The 16972-nt window shown below is 39.9% G+C and overlaps 2 protein-coding genes across 2 annotated transcripts; one reads left to right on the plus strand and one right to left on the minus strand.

The window, feature by feature from the left end:
* The first annotated feature begins 22 nt into the window (after positions 1-22).
* crym (crystallin, mu) lies at positions 23-5156 on the plus strand. Its single transcript, XM_038975435.1, has 8 exons — positions 23-604; positions 681-831; positions 995-1057; positions 1186-1287; positions 1444-1627; positions 4395-4516; positions 4676-4760; positions 4853-5156. Exons 1-8 carry the CDS (start codon positions 438-440, stop codon positions 4915-4917), a joined length of 939 nt encoding a protein of 312 aa, XP_038831363.1. The 5' UTR covers positions 23-437; the 3' UTR covers positions 4918-5156.
* Positions 5062-14609, minus strand: LOC120030096 (ras-related C3 botulinum toxin substrate 1). The gene is made up of 6 exons (XM_038975438.1): positions 14316-14609; positions 10789-10860; positions 10418-10535; positions 7542-7604; positions 7189-7348; positions 5062-6881 (listed from the first exon to the last, which is right to left on the minus strand). The coding sequence occupies exons 1-6, from the start codon at positions 14348-14350 to the stop codon at positions 6751-6753; spliced, it is 579 nt and encodes a 192-aa protein (XP_038831366.1). The 5' UTR covers positions 14351-14609; the 3' UTR covers positions 5062-6750.
* Positions 14610-16972: the final 2363 nt, after the last annotated feature.

Consider the following 16972-nt stretch of genomic DNA (forward strand, 5'->3'; position numbering starts at 1 on the left):
GTTCCATTTTGTAAGTGCCATAAGACTATTACAGTATAACATAATACTGTATACAAGATAAATTAGTTGAGTACTTTTGATGGAGGGATGGACCAACAACAAAATTGTTAGTTCGTTATGAACAGTATCTTATCATTGATGAGCTTAAGACTTTTCTAGTTCTGTTGTGGAACAGCAAGGGTAAAAATAAAAAAAAATTATGAAGGGCCCCTCTAACTGCCTTGTCAGAATCAATATGTGCCCATTTGATCTTCTGTAGGGCGTTTTTAGAACATATCAGAGCGTTCACGCAACCATTTGGTGTCTTGAACGCAGCGTCGGAGCTGGAATAATTTACCCAATACCGAGGTCACATTTCAACAAAGTTGAACTTTTGGACTCGCATCACTGATCATAAACTGTCTGCACGCTTGAGTTGAGCAAAAGCTTTAGCCACCATGGCTGAGCCACCCGTTCTTATACGACAAGATGAGGTTGAAGGTTTGTTGCATTATAAAGATTTGATCCCACGACTTGAAGTAGCACTGGGGAAGTTTTCCAAGCTGGACAGCGCAGAAGTGATCCAGCCCGTTCGTACTACGGTCCCGTTACAAAAATACAATGGGTATGTTTATTCATTCCCCTATTTATCATTGGTCGGTAATTTAGTAACAATACTGTTCCAAAAATGTTCCGGGCAGATTCCTGGGGCTGATGCCTGCGTATTTGGTGCATGAAGACATTCTGTGCACAAAATTGGTGTGTTTCTACAAGAGGGAGAGTGGGTCAACTCTGCCATCAACTCAAGCCACAGTGTTGCTGTTTGATCCTGAGTATGGGAACGTCAAAGCTGTGAGTATGCCTATTGATCATTGAACAGTGGCCATTAGATGTTATTTATCATTTGTGATCAGCAATACAAGCAGAGTTAAATACTTCAAGGATTTAGCACAGCTGGTTATAATAGAGGTCAGTTCAGTAATAACATCTGTCTCAGTGTGGTTGACATCTGCAGGTCATGGATGGGGAGGTCATCACAGCCAAAAGGACAGCAGCAGTGTCTGCTATTTCTGCCAAAGTAAGGCCCTCTCTATGTGGCCTAGGCGGGCATGCATACACTCTTTATTGGTGATTCCTCGCTACTTGTCAATAACATTGTGCTGTTCTAACGTTGGAATGTTTGGAACCCTCCTTGGAACTGTCCAGCTGTTGATGCCAGCCAAGTCGGAGGTGTTGACCATACTGGGAGCTGGCCATCAGGCCCTCAGCCACTACAACGTCTTCACAGAAACCTTCTCCTTTAAAGAGGTACCAGAGTGATTCTGTGTTTCTAAATGGGTGATTAGAGAGATCCACTGGTGTGTTGTGGCTATATCCTCCAGACATAAGACTGGGTTCTGGTTAGAAATATCTTGTGGGTCATGAGAAAATATGAAAGGCCATTGAGGGATCACGTCATTACAGGTCCGCGTGTGGAGCAGGAGGAAAGAGACGGCGGAGAGGTTTGCCCAGTCCACCCAGGGTCACGTTACAGTATGGGAGTCAGTGGAGGAGGCAGTGAACGGTGCAGACGTCATAGTCACTGTGACTGGGGCCAGTGAACCAGTGCTCTTTGGCCAGTGGGTCAAGCCAGGTGCCCATGTAGCAGGTGAGGAGACTCCTGACTGAAGATAATAGTGCCATGCCTTAAGACTTTGATGTGTGAAGATAACATACTGTATATTAAATTTTTTATTTAACCTTTATTTAACCAGGAAAAGCCCATTGAGACCCAGAGACTCTTTTTCAAGGGAGACCTGGCCAAAAAGGCAGCAACAATTAAAACGTTACAGAATTAAAACATACAACAATACAATACAACAACATGATCCAGACTAAAAAAAGCATTTACACTCCTCCGTAACAGTCTCCCATCAATATTTTTAATTCATTCAGTGGCATTAACATATCTAGATGAATCATGGATTGTAGATTATTCCATGTGTATGGTGCACAAGAAAAGAAGGCAGTCTTGCCTAATACTGTGAATGTCCTGGGGACTTTAAGTAGCAACCACCTAGCAGACCGGGTATGGTAACTGCTGGTGGTGAAGGAGACCAGACTACAGGAGGTAGAGGGAGTTTACCCAAAAGGGCTTTGTAGATGAACACATACAAATGTATCTTTCTGCACATATAAAGTGAGGTCCAACCTACCATTTGGTACAATGTGCAATGGTGGGTGAGTGACTTGGCATTTGTAATAAAGTGCAAGGATGCATGATAAGCAGAGTCCAGTCTCTGTAAGACGGAGGAGGTTGCATGCATATACAACAAGTCACCATAATCAATTACAGAGAGAAAAGTGTCCTGAACAAGCTTCATTCTAGCCATAAGCGGGAAGCAAGCCTTATTACGAAAATAAAAACTCAATTTCAATATAAACTTTGTCACAAGATTATCCACATGAACTTTGAAGGACAACTTGTCATCCAACCAAATACCTAGGTATTTGTAGGATGACACTTTTTCAATGGATAAGCCACCAGATGTGACAATGCTAACGTTCTCTGGCAGAGTTCTAGCTCTGATAAAGGTAATGAATTACATTTTCTTTATATTCAAGACCAGTTTGAGGCCATAAAGGCAGGCCTGCAGTGACTGAAAAGCAGTCTGGAGCTCTTCAACAGCCTGAACCAGAGAAGGAGCACATGAATATATGACTGTATCATCTGCATATAGATGTAACTTTGCTGGTTGCATCCCATTTCCCAAATCATTAATAAAAATTGAGAACAACACAGGAGCTAAAATGGAACCCTGGGGCACACCTCTATTAATCTCAAGAAAGCCAGACTTGTGATTGTCAGTTATAAACATTGTGTTCTGTCAGAAAGATAGTTCCTAAACCAATTTACTGCCCCTTCACTGAGACCAGTGTTTCTGAGTCTAGCTAGCAACAATTCATGGTCAACTGAATCAAAGGCCTTTGATAAATCCACAAACAGAGCAGTGCAATGTTGCTTTTTATCAAGTGCATTAATGATGTCGTTTGCCATAGCTGCAGTTTTGGTGCTGTGCCCCGATCTAAAGCCAGATTGAACCCCGCTCAGTATGTTCTTCTCAATTAAAACGTTTAACTGTGAGTTCACTAGGGATTCATAGACTTTGGCCAGGATAGGGAGTTTGGAGATAGGACGATTGTTATTGGCATCTGAGGGATCTCCACCCTTTAGCAGTGGGAGGACATACCGTAAGCTGATTTCCAAATGCTGGTATGGAATTGGTCAAGAGACTCAAGTTAAACATGTGAGCCACAGGTTCAGTAATAATTCCAGCTGCTATCTTTAAGAGGTAGGGATCCAGGTTGTCTGGACCTGCAGACTTTTTAGTGTCTATAGCCTTTAGTGCTATATAGACCTCAGTATAAAAAACAGGCTCAACGTTAAAATGGTTCACATGAGGGCCTATATCATAGTTGACTGTAACAGAGCTTACATTAGAGGCCTGGGCCTCACCATTATCAAAAACTGAACCAGCAGATATGAAGTGCTTGTTAAAAAACCCTAAAATATTGGCTTTATCCTTCACTTCATTAGAATCCATCATTAAATGGTCAGGAAGGCCAGAGGATACATTAGAATCTGACACTGATTTGATTAGCTTCCAGAACTTGGTAGGGTTGTTTAGGCTCTCTGTGACTGCATTTAAATAGTAATCTGATTTGGACTTCCTGGTCAATCCTGTGCATTTGTTTCTTTGCACTCTGAAGGAGGCCCAGTCAACAGGAGCATTTGTATGTCTAGCTTGAGCCCAAAAGACATTTCTCTTTCTAATTATTTCTGCCAAGATATCTGAAAAACAGGGATTGTCCCTTCCACTGATTCTAAATTTCTTCACGGGCATGCTTATCGCAAATCGACACAAATTTCATATAAAAATAGTCCCAGGCAGTGTCAACATCGGGAATCAGACTTACTCTGTCAATATTATGGTACAGATCATGTAAGAACGCTTGCTCATCAAACTGTCTAAAATGTCTTTTAAAAAATATAATGGGATTTGGCTTTGGTCATTTTTGTATTTCTAACACAAGCAATTGCACAGTGATCACTGACATCATTACAGAATATCCCAGTCGATGTGTATTTGTGAGGGGTATTCGTTAGAATAATGTCCAATAGCGTTGATTTGTTAGGTGCTCTGGGATTCGGTCTTGTAGGCGCATTAATTAGAGCGAGATTCAGACAGTTATTTAAAAGAGTCCGATACAGATGTAAGCACGTCCCAGTTCAAATCTCCTAAAATAATGAATTCAGAGTCATGTCGCTTGTGCAGGACATCAGAAAGACAGGACATCTCTCTTTGGTCTTAATGTAATGTATCATTGCTGTGTGTGTGTGTGTGTGTGTGTGTGTTTGTGTGTGCGCGCATCAGCTGTGGGAGCCTGCAGGCCAGACTGGAGGGAGCTGGATGATGTGTTGATGAGGCAGGCTGAGGTGTATGTGGACAGCAGAGAGGGAGCTGTAGCAGAGTCAGGAGACATCATCCTGTCTGGGGTAGGTTGTGAGACTATTGGTATTCTGAATATGGGTTTCTTCTGGCTGTGCCTACTGAATGCAATCTTAGTTTATGGAAGTTATACAAGTGGGTAATCCCAATTAAAGGATAATCATGTTTAACATGATTTGGTGTGCTAATGAATACTTAATCTCCAGGCCAAAGTGTTTGCAGAGCTTGGAGAGGTTCTCAATGGAACAAGACCTGCCCTTAGAGAGAAGACCACTGTGTTCAAATCCCTTGGTAGATTGTCTTTATCCTCTATTCAAATCCTGTAACATGTTCCTCCATTGTACTTTTTCCATAGTTTTATTGACCCCGTTTGTATACAACAGGAATGGGGATTCAAGATGCAGTCTCTGCCAAGCTTGTGTTTGAACAGTGGAAGAACAAACACTGAAGACCTGAGGATAATGGGATGGCCATGGATGTGATCACTTACATTCCCACCAGTTGTATATTAAAGGGAGTAGGTGGAAAGATAGTGGGAGTTAAAGCACATTCCTACATCTGCACAGCAGAAAGTTAAAAAAAAACTGACAGACAGATTTAAAATGAATTTATTGGCTTTTTTTAAAAATTCAGCAGATTAACTACTATTATCATGTCAAAATAAAACCACATTTAGCCAAAGAAAAATCAAGTGTATCATTTCTTTCATTGTGCTGTTAACACTGGTAATAGCTCAGAACAGCCTCACTCAGTTCAAATAAAAAAAGAGTACTTTGAAATGTCACTGGTAGGTATATCACCGAACTACTGTATATTTTAAATACAGCAATTAGAAGCTACAGTATAACAGACAAAGACATGGTCAGTTACAACTTCTTCTGAATTATTTTAAATTGCTCATAGTTTTTAGTGATACAGTAATAGGTTAGCCTGGATGTAGTCCCTGTTCAGCTATTACATTCCTGCCATTGGCCAAATGAAAGGAGTGGCAAGGAGTGGAATGTTAGCTAGAAAGACTGGTACCCAGACTAGTAATAGGTAGCTCTGATGACAAAACAACACAGTAACGTTTACATAGCATCATGATGTTAGTGATGATAAAGCTTAATGTTAAAATTAGTTCACAACTGTTTCGAGTAGCAAACAAAGTCCACATTCTTCACACTAGAACTAGACCTTCTGTAAAGGACTGGATAGATGGCAACTGCTGACAGAATACGTTCTTAAAGGGAATGAGGTTGAATTCTACCTTATAACAAAGAAGGCCTATAACAAAAAGGTTGACACGCAGGTGTTTGGAGTGTAAATCTGGCAGACTACACAGTACAGTTCCATTACTGACAATACTCGTACAATGGATGTATTTTGTGTTTATGTACAGAAAACACAGTTTGTGAAACTGTTGTTTAATCCAACAAGAGTGATCCATCTAAATTGGTCTGATAAAGAACCATTCTCCATCCACTTTCTGACTAACAGGTTCTCCTTTTCACCTGTTCAGGTGCATCCGTATAGACACCTGTAGAATGTAAAATACTATTTTATCAGATCAAGGGGGAGCACCAAGTACTGTAAATTGATATTTAGATTGATCTAATAAGCATTTAATCCACCTAGGTATAAAGTGATAGCTATTATCCATTATTGACAGTTATTTTGACGATGTATTTGATGGATAGATAAAATCTACCTGACGAGAAACAATTGATCTAAATTCACTTGATCTACATAAAGTATGATTATAGAACATACTACAACACTGCTTTTTTTTTGTTGAGTTTACTTCAATTTCTCTTGAACCATTTAAAGGATATTTTAAGGTTTTACTAATTATGGTCGGACATATGGTACAAAAGAAAAAAACAAGAAGAAATCATTATATTTAGTGTACATGGAGCTACAAGAAAGTGATGACCGTTATATGCGGTAGGAATTTTGGCAACACCTCAATTCTACACAATTGAAGTCTGTAAACAAACAATATGGACTCGAGAAGAGTGGAAAGAGACTGAAATTGAAAAGAGCAATTAGTATTATCTTCCAGGGACATAAAAAAGTGATTATTTTTAGAAGGCAGCAGGAATTTCACAAAGCTCTAATTCTAGGATTTGTATAATAAAAATCATATTTCAGTACTATGTACTAATTACAATCCGAGAACAAAAAAATGACATCTGTAGAATCCTCCCTCTTAAGACACTCCCCCACCCTCTTCTTCCTCCCCCCAATCAATAGGTGAGCTCAGACTGCAGTGTGACTTCCTACTTCCTGTCTGCGGCGTTTAGAGTAGTGAACACTTTCTCTTCCTCTTCTTGACGGGCGGGGGACACAAGACCGCCCGGATGGCTTCGTCAAACACTGTCTTAAGGCCACGCTGTGTCAAGGCTGAGCATTCCAGGTACTTTACTGCTCCTGTAGAGGGGAGACAGGCCGGCATTCAACGTCACAGCAAATGGGGATTTCATTCATTAAAATCCTGAATTGAATAATAGATAAGACTACCCCATCCGGATGCAAATGAAGCTATGGAGAAACTCCATTGACCTTGCTGTGTAGTCTCTACGTCCGGGATACCGGGCTCTCAAGGCTTACTAAGAAGTAAGCCTTGTCCGAGCCAGAACAGCTCATATCTGTTATTTGTTATTTCTGTAGCGTGAGGCAGCTTGATGTACAAGTACACTCCCTAGACAGGACACTAAAGTACTATTAGTATACTAACCAATCTCTTTTGCCATGGCCAGGCCCTGGGGGTAGGTGATGGGGGTGAGTTTCTTCTCCTTCAGCTTCTCGATGGTGTCCTTGTCATCTCTCAGATCCAGCTTGGTGCCCACCAGGATGATTGGGGTATTGGGGCAGTGGTGTCTCACCTCTGGGTACCACTATGGAGGACAGGGCCAAGACAGTCAGGATAGGATCAGGATGTTACTTTAGACTAGAGGCCTATCTATCAAGTCCATACATCAGTTGTTTTGAAAATGTGGATAAAATCCACCCTGTCAAGCAATGACCATGTTGATAACTTAATGCTTAACAGAAAAACTAAACAGAAACAAAGCGGAGACTATGACTCACCTTGGCACGGACGTTTTCAAAGGAGGCAGGACTCACGAGAGAGAAACAGATCAAAAACACATCCTGTTGGGGAGGAAACAACCAGCATTGTTTATTTGGTCATACGAGTACAGCATTACAAGATCAACCATGAAAAATTGACGGTTACAATTTATGGAGATGAATGTTTTGTAGCTATGAATGGTACAAAAAAAACATACATGACACAGACAACAGAGTTCATGAACGTCCTCAATTCACTGCGATACAACTTTACTGTTATCTAGGAGGACAAAGTTTCCCTGAACACTCAATTGCCGGGAGGAGTCAGAGCCCAGAATGTGGGGCAAACAGAGCACTCTTTCACTTCCTTAATGTCTGCTCCAGACATTGTTTTAGTACTGTGGAAAGTAGGCTGTACTCTCCTCCTCATACAGACCTCTGAGCCATAAGAAACGCTCAATGTTGGCAACACAATACGCCGAATATAAAATGCTCAATGTTGGCAACACAAATATAAACGCTCAATGTTCGAAACAATGCAATACGCCTTTCCCTAACGCCCTGAATAACTTGTTATATTACTCACAATGTTGTAGGGATTGATTCTTTATGCAGAGCTGACAGCAATTTTAAAATACGGAAACAACTTCAACTGTGCTCACCTATTATGATAATCCATATGCGCGCCACTAGAAATCCCTGCATTAGCATGTTTCTGTTAGCCGATACATCCTGACAAAATACACCATATTACTGGCCTGCTAATGTGCCTGGACCTTGTAGGCTAAACTGCAGAGAAAAGACCCATAACTGATCCAAATGATTGCCCAATAAGGCAGGCTATATGCAGTTATTTTTCTAAATGAATATGCATGCAAAACGCCAGGCTTTTGAGTAGTTATTGAAATAACAATGGCAATTCACAGCAGTTTGCAGTCTAGAGTTTTATACTTACTTGAAAACAAGAAAATTATTCATTACATTGTTGTAGCCTAGATTGGATACATTTCTGGTCCCTAAAAAAACTGAATCCATAAGGTAGCTTTTCGAGCTGCGTGCCCGGGGACTGGGAGCGCAGCCTCGGGACCGCACAGTGTAGGCTACCTATGATTTCCTTATCTGATAACTATGTTTTCTTTCCCTGTGTAAATTGACTGGATATATTCACTGCAGTATGAAGCCTAACATTGAGCTGATGAATTAAGGGCTTCTAACTTAGACTATAGGCTATTTTCTTTACTAATAGCCTATTGGAAAAGAGATGCACACTTGCTCGCTGAATGTAAAATAAGCTACAGCATTAAGAACACACAGAGTTGGAAAGGAGAAGTCCATATTTTCCTTGTAGGCCCATCTTAACACCGATAGGCTACATCCTGCCAAAATACACCATACGAGTCCCCTGCTAATGTACCTTTCTAGCCATTCTAAATTGTCGAGAATGGACCCCAACTGATCCAAATGGTTGCATAATCAGGCCTTGGCTGCATGCAGTTATTTCGGCATGAAACAAAACAGGACGTTTGAGCGTTTATTCAAATTAGCCTACATCACTGTAGTTTACAGCCTATAGACAATAATTGTGTACTGACTTGATAACAAAAATGAATTCCTCATTGCACTGTTGTAGCACAGGTAGAATAATTGTCTTGTCTAAAAACGTAGCCCTAATCAATAGTGGAGCTTTGCATTCGCGGGGAACAGAGCGTAGCCTGGAGGAACCCACAGATCTGACATTTCATAATCTGTTAACTTATTTTTCTTGCACTTTGACTGGTAATTATTTAGCCTACAGCCCTAATATTTAGCTAATGAATGGCCTAATATCACGCTTCTTACTTCAGCTACACATCAGACATCACTAGCCTCTCTTTTCCAGCTGTTCAGGCTATAGGCTACGCAAGCCTCTCCACGATAGACATTCCTCTTCTCGTGAAATCCCAGGAAAAAAAGCTATAGAATATTTATCTTGATATTTTTTTATATACTAGGCTTAACAGCCTATAACATTCAATTGCTGAATGTAAAACAGGCCTACAGTTGAGGTGAGAAAGCGCGTTGGAGTGATCACATTCGGCCGGTTATGATAACATTGTTACACTGACGCATCGCAAATAGTTGCATAGGACAGACAGATGAGCACAGTGAAAAAGACAACCGAAAGGAATTGACAACCATTAGAAAATCTTAAATCACTTGCAAACCACTTGAGGAACATGCCAATGACATGCTGTAAAAAATGTGCATGCTCAACAGCGTTTGTTGATGAATTGCTACATTTAAAATATTAGTTACTATATTATTTTTTATTAGGCCTACATGTACATTGAAGTATTATTTGCAGTTGTCACTATGACAATGAACACACCCTGAAATTACTGAATGGTTCGAGTTACCATTTTTTAATAGGCAGAACGATGCGTTGATCAGTTGATTGACATCTGTAGGACTGTAGAACGATAAACCTTCCCCTAGTGTGGATGCTCACCAAGGTTTTATAGTTATGTAGCCTATAGTTTATCGTTATTGGCTTTGTGGATGGCCCTTAACTCTGACACAACTAACGTTATCACAACAGTACTACTAGTAGGTCTAGCTAACGTTAGCGAACTTGAAGGAAATAAATATAAAATTAAAACTTGTTTACTTTACTTTTATGCTCTATAAATTGACTCCAAATAATTTACCCCACGACGTTTGCAACCGGCGAACTGGCACACTGCAGTAAGGGAGTAAAGCGAAAGTCGAATCCCATCACTTCCGTTGTTTGGCTGTGCCCATAGAAACGTCTGAAAATTTGTTTGATACTTTGAGACGCAGTAAAGTCGCTTGACTATCTTCTTTGCTGACACTAGTGACCTAGAGGACACAGTACATTTATCCTGTTGTTTTACCGTCTGTGGATAGGACAGTGGTCTGAGTCTGTCGTAGTCTTCCTGTCCTGCTGTATCCCATAGACCCAGATTCACTGGTTTCCCATCTACCATCACATTGGCAGAGTAGTTGTCAAAGCTAGAGAGAGATACACCACATTGACATCAATGGATGTGATCAGCACACCACCAAGAAATAAAGTCAACGAGTTAATTTCAATGATTCGACAGGCCAAATACAGAATTTCCTGATCATCAGTAAAAAGTTTTAAAAAACCACATCTGACTATAAAATATAACAGTGCTGAATGTTAATGTTGACATTCTATGTTTCTAGTGTGGGGCACCTGCTACAATGAGGGAGTGGGGGGATAGGGTGAGAGTGTACTTACACTGTGGGGATGTATTCCCCGGGGAACGCGTTGGTGGTGTAGCTGATGAGCAGGCATGTTTTACCCACAGCTCTGGAGGAGAGAAGCATAGAGAGATGGAGAAATGAAGAGGAGAAATAAGCCACCTGCCTTCAGTTTTGTTTTTGTCAATTTCAAAACTGAAAGGAGAACTTGAACGGGGTGTAACTGGCAAACTTGAGACAATGAGTTAAACTGAATAATGTCTGCAGAATGACAAATTTGAGTCCCAATCACAATGTCCTAAATAAGGTTGGATGGTGTAGCTCAATAAGAACATGCAGCAGACACTTAGGTTGGGTTGCACCATCATGGATACTCTTAACTTCTTATGGCTGCAGGGGCAGTATTGAGTAGCTTGGATGAAAGGTGCACAGAGGTGCCCATAGTAAACTGCCTGCTCCTCAGTCCCAGTTGCTTATATATGCATATTATTATTCGTATTGGATAGAAAACACTCAGAAGTTTCTAAAACTGTTTGAACGATGTCTGTGAGTGTAACAGAACTCATATGGCAGGAAAAAACCTGAGAAAAAATCCAAACAGGAAGTGGGAATTCTGAGGTTGGTACATTTTCAACACAGCCCCTATTGAACAAAATATGGATGAGTTTGGCTTCCACTAGATGTCAACAGTCTGTAGAACCTTGTCTGATGCCTCTACTGTGAAGTGGGGCCGAAGGAGAGAGGAAATAGTCAGGTCTACCATGACCTGACCATGCGCGTTCACATGAGGGAGCTCTGTTCCATCGCATATCTAAAGTCAATGTAATTCTCCAGTTGGAATGTTACTGAAGGTTTGTTAAAATCATTCTAAAGATTGATTCAATACATCGTTTGACATGTTTATACTGACTGTTACGGAATTTTTTGACATTTCGTCAGCTTTTAGTGAACGCACTTTCTGACTTTCGATTTGTTTACCAAACACGCTAACAAAAATAGCTATTTTGACATAAATGATGGACATTACCGAACAAAACAAACATTTCTTGTGGAAGTGGGAGTCCTGGGAGTGCATTCCGACGAAGATCAGCAAAGGTAAGTGAAGATTTATAATGCTTTTTATGAGTTTTGTTGACTGCACAATTTGGCGGGTAACTGTATGGCTTCCTTTTGTGGCTAAACGCTGTTCTCAGATTATTGAATATTGTGCTTTTGCCGTAAAGCTTTTTAAAATCTGACACAGCGGTTGCATTAAGAACAAGTGTATCTTTAATTCTATGTAAAACATGTATCTTTCATCAAAGTTTATGATGATTATTTATGTTATTTGACGTGGCTCTCTGCAATTTCTCTGGATATTTTGGAGGCATTTCTGAACATGGCACCAATGTAAACTGAGGTTGTTGGATACAAATATGAGCTTTATCGAACAAAACATATGTATTGTATAACACGAAGTCCTATGAGTGTCATCTGATGAAGATCATCAAAGGTTAGTGATTAATTCTCTCTTTCTGCTTTTTGTGACTCCTGTCTTTGGCTGGAAAAATGACTGTTTTTCTGTGATTTTGCGGTGACCTAACAATCGTTTGTGGTGCTTTCGCTGTAAAGCCTATTTTAAAATCAGACATTTTGGTGGGTTTAACAACAAGATTTAAAATGGTATAAGATACATGTATGTTTGAGGAATTTTAATTATGTGATTTCTGTTGTTTGAATTTGGCGCCCTGCACTTTCACTGGCTGTTGTCATATCATCCAGTTAACGGGATTGCAGCCATAAGAAGTTAAACTGGGTTAAATCAAGGTTTATCTATAAATCTTGTTGCACCAAACTTGAAACCTAGTTTTAAATTAATCCCCATTTCCCCCCCAATTTTGTGTTATCCAATTGGTTGTTACAGTCTTGGATCATCACTGAAACTCCAGTACAGACTCGGGAGAGGCGAAGGCATAGAGGCGCGCATCCTCCGAAACAACCCAACCAAGCCACACTGCTTCTTGACACAATGCCCACTTAACCTGGAAGCCAGCCGCACCAGTGTGTCGAAGGAAACCTGGCGAGCGTGTCAGCATGCACTGTGCCCGGCCAGCCACAGTAGTCGCTAGTGCGCAATGGGACAAGGATATCCCTGGTGGCCAAACCCTCCCCTAACCCGGACGACACTGGGCCAATTGTGCCCCGCCCCATGGGTCTCCCAGTCGCGGCGAGAGCCTGGGCTCGAAAGAGCCTGGGCTCGAACCCAGAATCTCTAGTGGCACAGCTAGCACTGCGATGCGGTGCCTTAGACCACTGTGCCACTCAGTAGGCTTAAATGAATCCTAGTTAACTGTAATCCTTCTTATAAACAAAGATCAATTGTAATCTTGTTGCTCCACTGTTTTAAAGTCAAATGTAAAAGTAGGTTAGGGATTAAATCTAAACTGCCACTGGAGGATGTTTAAGTTTATCATGTCAGTGTATGTGCTGTATTTTCAGTGTGATTAACAATTTCAGCTCCTGTAGCTTATCCTGTTTGTAAAACTCAACTAGCCAGGTAACTAATTTCACAAAAGAATTCATAATTTAGCCCGAAAACTCACTTTGCTAGCGATCTAGTAATGACCAGTGCTGGTTTGTTTCCATATAAATAAAATTTGAACATATTGCTATGTTGAATGTATTATGACACGTGTCACTAATCATAGTTTAGTTATTTAATTAAGTAATGCCCGAGAAGCTGGTGTTTGGAGGATATATTGGCAAACCGTGCGAATGACAGATATACAACTCACAAAAAGTTAAAGCTGCAGTATGTAACTATTTGGGCGATCTGACCAAATGTATATAGATGTGAGTTATAGATGTCATTCTCATTGTATGCAAGTCTAAAAATCTGTTCTATGTGCACTATTTGTATGCTGCCCATTCTTAAATTACATTTGTCTTTTACTTTCTGTTTTGTTCACCAGCTGAAAATACAATATTTTTTGTTATGGAAAATATATTTCACAGCTGTTTATATGGTACAATGATTCTCTACACTATACTTGCTTGTTTTGTCACAAACTGAAATTAGGCAAAATTGCTCGCCATAAACCTAGATATAAAAAATCTAAATTAGGTCTAATCTAAGATTAATTTAAACCATGTTTGGGCAACCCACCCTAAAGGATTGCTAGCTAGCTAAGCACAAATTAATAGCTAATAATATGGTGGGTGCTTATTGATACGGATGTGTGAATTGGACATTTGTTTTTTTGCATATCCCTGTCTGAGAAAATAGTGCATACAGCTGCTTTAACTACCCATAAACAGCAAACGAGAACGCTGAACACAGTTAGCAGTAGGTAGCAATTACGCTAGCTAAACTAAATTACAACATGCCACAAGTTTACAGACAAATGTGTTGTTAGCTAGCTGGAAACAGTGACAACAGTTGTCACCAGTTAGCTAGCAAAGTACCAAGCAAACTATGGGCTACTAGAAACAATTTTGATATTATAATTTATATTCTATATTATAACTTATATTGTAAGACATTTTATAAACATAGCTAACTAGACAAATGTAGATTAAACTTACCCGTCCCCCACTACAACACACTTGATGGCCTGCATCTGACGCCTCTCTCAGCTAGCTAGCTAAAATTTGAGCTTATCGGTTAGCTGGTAAACCACTCGTTAGTTGCCCCAACAGGGAAAAACAAGGTTTGAAGCCTCGATTGGAGGGCCCAAGTTACGATAGTTTGTAAATTAGGATAATTCCTTCAAATCAGTGTCCTCAACAATAACTTGGTGGAATTCTAAACTTGTAAAACAAGCAGCCACCACCCAAAAAATATCTGGTGCTAAACTTGAAAAAACGCCCTCAGACAACGGAAACTGTAACTCCAATTCCATGCAAGTCATTTCCGTTTACTGTAGATTGGATAGAGGAATTTTCAAAGGGCTGTCAAGAGACGCCACCTAGCGGTAAATTTAATATTTCTACAGCCACTTTTAGGTTCTTAACGTTAGAGGGCAGTATTCCTTCATCATTTAATATTGTAAAGATTTCAGGGAGGCAGGCATCATGAGACGAGACAGTCAAGACAAGTCCAGATGCAATATGATTTCATCACTCCGGAACTTTGTCATAGTTGTCCTGTGTTTTATCCTAAGAAAAATTATGTGTTTATCCACATTTATATTGATGACAAATTGCATCTTATCTAAATTGGCAATGGCACCATACAGATTAAAAGGGAGCTCATCCCCCGCTGACTGTGGATCCATGTTGTAAGACATCTGAGTAAGACAGTATAAAACCAGTTAAGCTGTAATTTTGAGCTCTCTCTCTCTCTCCCCCCCACCCCTCCCCCATTATCCCCTTCTCAACAAAACTATTAAAGTGGCTTGAGTTCATCTTTAATTAATCAGTGTCTCCATGATAACTCAAACCCTGTCTCCCCATCCCCATGTACACTGAACAAAAAACAAAAATATAAAGGCAATATGCAACAATTTCAAAGATTTTACTGAGTTATCAGTCAATTGAAATAAATTCATTAGGCGACACATTTCCTTTGCATATAATTGATCAGGCTGTTGATTGTGGCCTGTGTAATGTTGTCTCACTCCTCTTCAAGGGCTGTGCAAAGTTGCTGGATATTGGTGGGAACTGGAACATGCTGTCGTACACATCAATCCAGAGCATCACAAACATGCTCAATGGGTCTCGTGAGTATGCAGAACTGTGGAGGTCCTGGGCTGGCATGGTTACACTTGGTCTGCAGTTGTGAGGCTGGTTGGACATACTGCCAAATTCTCTAAAACGAATGAACATTCAATTCTCTGGTTACAGCTCTGGTGGGTATTCCTGCAGTCAGCATATCAATTGCACACTCCTTCAAAACTTGAAACATCTGTGGTATTGTGCTGTGTGACAAAACTTCACATTTTAGAGTGGCCTTTTATTGTCCCTGGCACAAGGTGCACCCGTGTAATGACCATGCTGTTTAATCAGCTTTTTGATATGCCACACTTGTCAAGTGGATGGATTATCATGGAAAATGAGAAATACTCACTAACAGGGATTTATACAAATTTGTGCAAATAAATTGAGAGAAATAAGCTTTTTGTGTGTATGGAAAATGTATGGGAACTTTTATTTCAGCTCACTTTACATGTTGTGTTTATATTTTTGTTCAGTATATTTATACCCAGAGAGATCTTATTATATTACTAGAGGGGCTATGTCATGAACCCTCAAAGTTCCGTAATGTGGCCAAAATTGCTGCAATTTTGGTCAGGGAGAAATTCAAAACCAGTCTAATTGGAATGAATGTCAACAGCTTCATAGGTGATGCATTTCCTGCTTTTAATTATGTAGGAAAATAAAAGAAAGGCATGTGATGTATCAGAAATTGTGTAATGGAATTATAGTAAATCTAAAATACTGTCATATAATTATAAATACAGTTTATATGGGTTTTCTACATATTTTCTGCATAAATAGCCTCTAAAATATATGTAAACAGACTATGAATGTCTCAGATGTTGTTTTCTTGGAAAGCTTTGAGTGTTATTATATGATACAATATCAGTACTTGTTGCATTTACAACTTTCTAAATTCAGTCTTCAACTGATTTGAGCCAGGCTATGGCTGTGGATTGACTGCATCGCTTGAATGGAATGTTGGCATATTGGCAGTTAATTTGAAAAATGAATGGAATTCTTCTTCTAAAATTGTCTGGCTAGCTAAAACACATACAGTGCAGATAAATTCTTCATATTCATTCTTTTACACAATATCTTATCACAACACTGGCAAAACATGGTTGACCAACTCCCTGACCAACATGGCTGATCTCTGGACCGTCATAAGAAGGTTCATGTCCATTTTATATTCTAATTCCTAATTCTATGTTTATACCCCTCATCAGAATCGTGCAGGAAGGATTATGTTATTGGAGGATTTTGAAGCGATTGACACATTAATAGGATAGACAACAACATTAAGTGGTGGGTTAAAGCAGAGGGAAGGGATTAATGCAGGATAAACATGCTTGTCACAGACTAGGGGCCAGCACTAGCACTAACACACAGATGTGTCCCAATAGAAATGTGGAGCATTGGAGGCATGTAAGATTCTCAAAGAGGAATTGTGTGGGGTTTGTGTAGAATCAGTGGGTGTTAGTAACTTTTTTTAATGAAGACCTGTTAGATGCACTACCTTAAATGCACTACGTCACAGAGCA

The sequence above is a fragment of the Salvelinus namaycush genome, chromosome 35, assembly GCF_016432855.1.
Source record: "Salvelinus namaycush isolate Seneca chromosome 35, SaNama_1.0, whole genome shotgun sequence".
In the NCBI taxonomy this organism is placed as follows: Eukaryota; Metazoa; Chordata; class Actinopteri; order Salmoniformes; family Salmonidae; genus Salvelinus; species Salvelinus namaycush.

Bases quoted from the DNA above. Each gene is read 5' to 3' on its own strand.
- LOC120030096 (XM_038975438.1), bottom strand. From the start codon at position 14,350: ATGCAGGCCATCAAGTGTGTTGTAGTGGGGGACGG. The intron at 10,861-14,315 runs GTAAGTTTAATC...TCTCTCCTCCAG, and splicing joins TGTGTTGTAGTGGGGGACGG to AGCTGTGGGTAAAACATGCC. The intron at 6,882-7,188 runs GTTAGTATACTA...TCCCCTCTACAG, and splicing joins GGCCATGGCAAAAGAGATTG to GAGCAGTAAAGTACCTGGAA.
- crym (XM_038975435.1), top strand. From the start codon at position 438: ATGGCTGAGCCACCCGTTCTTATACGACAAGATGAGGTTGAAGGTTTG. The intron at 605-680 runs GTATGTTTATTC...TGTTCCGGGCAG, and splicing joins CCGTTACAAAAATACAATGG to ATTCCTGGGGCTGATGCCTG. The intron at 4,761-4,852 runs GTAGATTGTCTT...TGTATACAACAG, and splicing joins CACTGTGTTCAAATCCCTTG to GAATGGGGATTCAAGATGCA.